At 59.8% G+C, this 4,371-nt stretch overlaps 1 protein-coding gene across 1 annotated transcript; it reads left to right on the forward strand.

Moving 5' to 3' along the window:
- Positions 1 to 137: 137 nt before the first annotated feature.
- Positions 138 to 2,807, forward strand: LMF2 (lipase maturation factor 2; the record flags this gene model as incomplete). The annotated part of the gene is made up of 9 exons (XM_040491809.1): positions 138 to 402; positions 543 to 677; positions 748 to 853; positions 927 to 1,023; positions 1,093 to 1,275; positions 1,379 to 1,547; positions 1,674 to 1,785; positions 1,859 to 1,955; positions 2,047 to 2,807. Coding segments are annotated over 9 exons (1,470 nt in total), but the record flags the coding sequence as incomplete, so codon positions are not given.
- Between the last annotated feature and the right edge of the window lie 1,564 nt (positions 2,808 to 4,371).

The following is a 4,371-nucleotide window of genomic DNA, read 5'->3' on the forward strand; positions in this document are numbered from 1 at the left end:
GGTCAGCAGAGGCAGGTGCAGAAGGGCTGCACGAGGCATGCTGAGCTGGGGTTTCTTCCAGGTGGTATGAGCTACGGAAGGTATGAGCAGGGGGTAGAGGACAGTGGAGTGAGAACATAACACAGGCCCGGGGATGATGGGGGGGGGGGGGATGCCTGCAGGAGAGACCTAGGCACAGGGTGCAGCGGGGCTTGAAGCAGGCTCTGAAGGGCCAGGAAGGGGGTGGGCCTCAGGAACTCTCAGTGCAAACCCTCCCCCAGGTTTTGTTGCAAGTCCTCATTATCATCACTGGCAACTATAACTTCTTCAACCTGCTCACGCTGGTGCTCACCACCGCTCTTCTGGATGATGGGCACCTGACTGCTACACCTGGCAACAGCCACTGCAAAAAGACAGCCAGTTGTGAGTGTCAGCTTGTCCCAGACGGTCAGACACTCTCAGCCCAACCACCCACCAGCAAGTTTCTTTCCCTCCACCACCCCCCAAGTGACCCCTGCTCTAGTTCCGCCCCAGCCCAAGACTATGACTGTCTTGCTCAACAGCCTGGCCCAGGACGCTGCTGGCTGTGCTGTCTCTGCTCTTGGAATTCACCATCTACGGGCTGCTAGCCTATGGTACCGTGCACTACTTCGGCCTGGAAGTTGACTGGGAGCAGCATGCTGTCCACTCCAGAACCAGTGAGTGCCAGCTGGGGGGACCAGAGGGCAGAGCTGGACCGTCCCTCCTCACACCCCTTTTCCTCTGCAGCTTTTACCTTCCACCAGTTTTCCCAGTGGCTGAAAACGGTGACCCTGCCCACCATGTGGCTGGGGGTGGCCTCCCTCACCTGGGAACTGCTGACTGCCCTCTGGAGGTACGAGGCCCGAGGGGGTGGGGCAGAGCTGCGCAGGGCAGGCCTGACAGCACTCGGGTCCCCCGCCCCCCAGGTGGACCCAGGTGCGAGGGTGGCCGAGGAGGCTCTGCACTGCAGTCCAGCTGCTCATCTTCGGCACTGCCACGGTGGCCTTGTTTGTGATCAGCCTGGTGGGTAGCACTCGGGGAGGAGGGTGGGGTCCGGAGGGGCAGCACTGAGCCTCGCCCACCTGCCTCTAGGTGCCATACTCCTACATGGAACCCTCAACCCACGGGCGACTCTGGACTGGGGCCCACCGCCTGTTTGGCACCGTAGAGCACCTACAGCTGGCTAACTCCTACGGCCTCTTCCGCCGGATGACCGGTCTGGGTGGGCGGCCCGAAGTGGTGCTGGAGGGCAGCTATGACGGGCACCGCTGGGTGGTAAATGCTCCTGCGGGCCCCACGAGACAGGGAGGGACCTGCAGAGGGCAGGGGGAGGGTCCATCCAGTCCAGCGAGTTGTGCTAACCTGCTCTGCCGGGCAGGAGATCGAGTTCATGTACAAGCCCGGGAACGTGAGCCGGCCACCCCCCATCGTGGCGCCCCACCAGCCCCGCCTCGACTGGCAGATGTGGTTCGCAGCCTTGGGCCCACATTCTCACAGCCCCTGGTTCACGGGCCTGGTCCTGCGCCTGCTGCAGGGCAAGGAGCCTGGTGAGACCCCGTGGGGAGTTGGGGGTGGCTCATGGGAAGGGTAGGGTCTGGTGGGGGGCAGGGTGTGTGTGAAGGGGAGGGTGGGGCCGAGAGAACATTGGCTGTGCTGAGCCCACTCCCTGGCAGTGATCCGCCTCATCCAGAACGACGTGACTAAGTACCCCTTCCACAAGCAGCCACCCACCTACTTGCGGGCCCAGCGCTACAAGTACTGGTTCTCACATCCTGGGGAGCAGAGGTAAGGCCAGGGTGCCCAGTGGGAAGCTGGGGCCTGAGCTCAGGCAGCCCCTGAACATCCCGCCCTGTTGCAGCCAGTGGTGGCGACGCCAGTGGGTAGAGGAATTCTTCCCACCAGTGTCCTTGGGGGACCCGACGCTGGACATGCTGCTCAGACAGTTTGGCCTTCAGGTGGGAAGGCGTTAGGGAGGGGGAAGTGGCAGGGGTGACCCTCCCCCACAGGAGTGGTCCCCACGGACCTTCCTCAATCCTACACCCACAGGACAAGAGCCCACCCCGAGCCCGCAGCTCCAGCAACACCCTGGCCCAGGCCCTCCACTGGGTCCGGAGACAGCTGTCTCCCCTGGAGCCTTCCACCCTGCTCTGGGGGCTCCTCGCCGCAGTGGGGGCCATCAGGGTCGTGCAGGCCCTGCACTCAAGGCCTCATTCCCCCCGGTCTTCCCCTCCGGGGAAGGAGGAGAAGCACAGGCCAGCCCCGAAGAAGGACTCCGGAGCTGCCACCAAACGAGCTGCCCCAGCCCCTGACAACTGTACGAGCAGTTCCCAGTCCCCAGGGAGGAAAAAATAGCTGCATCTGTCAGCCACACGTCCGGAGAGGGTCAGGGTCCCCAGCACGTCTCTGGCCTTCTGCCACAGGACACGATCCAGCCAGCGTGCCTTAGCCAACTGCCGTGACAGATGCAGGATGGGGTGCCATCCTCCGGGGGGGGCCTCTGGCTTCCCTGCTGCGCGGAGGGCCCACTCCCCAGACACACACCAACCGTGCCCTCCCCACGCCATCTCCTGGCCTTGACCCACGAGGCAGGCATGTGACCCAGCTCAAGGTCTTTGCCGGGACATTGTACCAGGGCTGGGGAAGCCCTTTCCCTCTGTAGGGATCCAAGCCTGATGCCCCAGCCACAGCTCCCGCGCCAGAGGGTCTGAGGCTGACTTGCTGGGGCATGGAGGGAGAGGGAAGACAGTCCTGAGACTCCTGCCATTTGGGTCCAGGAACCAATAAAGGTGTCTCTGTGCTTGACCACGCGTCGGATGTTTTCTTCCCACTTTGGAGTCCTGAGGACAGCGGACCTTCCCCTGCCTCTGGTAGTGGACACGGCTCGTGCTGTCCAGCTGATAGCTGGCCTGGCTTTGTGGATGCCTTCATTCTCCTGCCCTCAACGTTCCCCTCTGTGAAAGACATAAGCACACGCTCGGGCACGGCCTGGCCGACCTATCCGCTCCACGCACCAAGTCTGCGAGGCCAGTGGCACAATGTAGGGCCTGGAGGCATCCAAGGGCCCGAGAACTCACCAGAACCTGGGCCCTGCTTTCTTTGCTTGTCCTGCTTCCTCATCTCAGGGAACGGCTGAAGGGTCAGAGCCCTGGACCTCCCTTGGGCAGGGGTGAAGGAAGGACAGGCGGGAGGGGCAGGGCGGGCACCACAGGCACCAGGTCAGGGAGGTGTTGAGTAGCATTCAGCGGAACGAAAACCCATCACGCCTCGGGCAGAGTGGCACAGGGTGTGGGTGGGGAGAGGAAGGAGGAGGCCCTGGGTCAAGGGCAGGGGAGGGAGAATGCATCTGACCACCCAGGAAGACAAATGTGGAAGCAGGTATTGAGGACAACACTCAGGTTTCTGTTTGGGGTTCTGTGGTCAGTCAGGAGGTCCCCGCACTCCATGAGAACTTGTAGCCCAGCTGGCCCGGACTCTGTCCTCAGCCCCCACCTCTCATGCTCTGGTCCCATGGATACCTAGTCAGCCCCCAGTGTGCTCAGCTCCCTCCCCCATGTCACTGAGCCCCCTCTTTGATTTGAACACAACCCATGCTCAGCCTGTGCCCACAGCCACGCGTGGTTTACGTGGACCTGTGACCTGTGTTTTCAGGTGCCTTCAAAGGTGCTCTTACATGCAGATTAAATGACCTATAAATTGACTTTTGCCTGAAGACAGTAAAGTATTTAAAATTTTAAAACCTGGGGGCACCTGGGTGGCTCAATCTGTTAAGCATCTGACTTCGGCTCATGGTTCATGAGTTTAAGCCCCACGTCAGGCTCTGTGCCGACAGCTCAGAGCATGGAGGCTGCTTCAGATTCTGTCTCCCTATCTCTGCCTCTCCCCTGCTCACACTCTGTCTCTCCAAAGATAAATAAATGTTAAAAAAAATAATAAATTTTAAAAATCTGTTGCTTTTCTTTAGACTTTTTTTTTGAGAGAGAGAGAGAGAGTGCGCCTGCACACACACATGAGAGGGAGTGGGGGGTCGGGGAGGCAGAGGGAGAGAGAATCCCTAGCAGGTTCCGCACTCAGCGCATAGCCCCATGCAGGGCTCTATCTCACAACCCTGTGATCCTGGGAACATGACCTGAACCAAAATCAAGAGTCAGACGTTTAACCGACTGAACCACCCAGGCTCCCCTTCCTTCAGGCTTTTAAACTCAGTTTGCGAATCTCTTTTCGGTTTTTGGTTTGTTTCCTGTAAAAATTTCCTTAAGATATAGTTCACGTGCCATACAATTCACACCCTTAAAATGCAGTGGGCTCACAGAGTGGTGGTGCATCCATCACTTTAGTCAATGTTAAAACTTCATCCTCTCAGGAACCCCCGTT

The sequence above is a fragment of the Herpailurus yagouaroundi genome, unplaced genomic scaffold (assembly GCF_014898765.1).
Source record: "Herpailurus yagouaroundi ecotype Mexico unplaced genomic scaffold, PumYag 182, whole genome shotgun sequence".
In the NCBI taxonomy this organism is placed as follows: domain Eukaryota; kingdom Metazoa; phylum Chordata; class Mammalia; order Carnivora; family Felidae; genus Herpailurus; species Herpailurus yagouaroundi.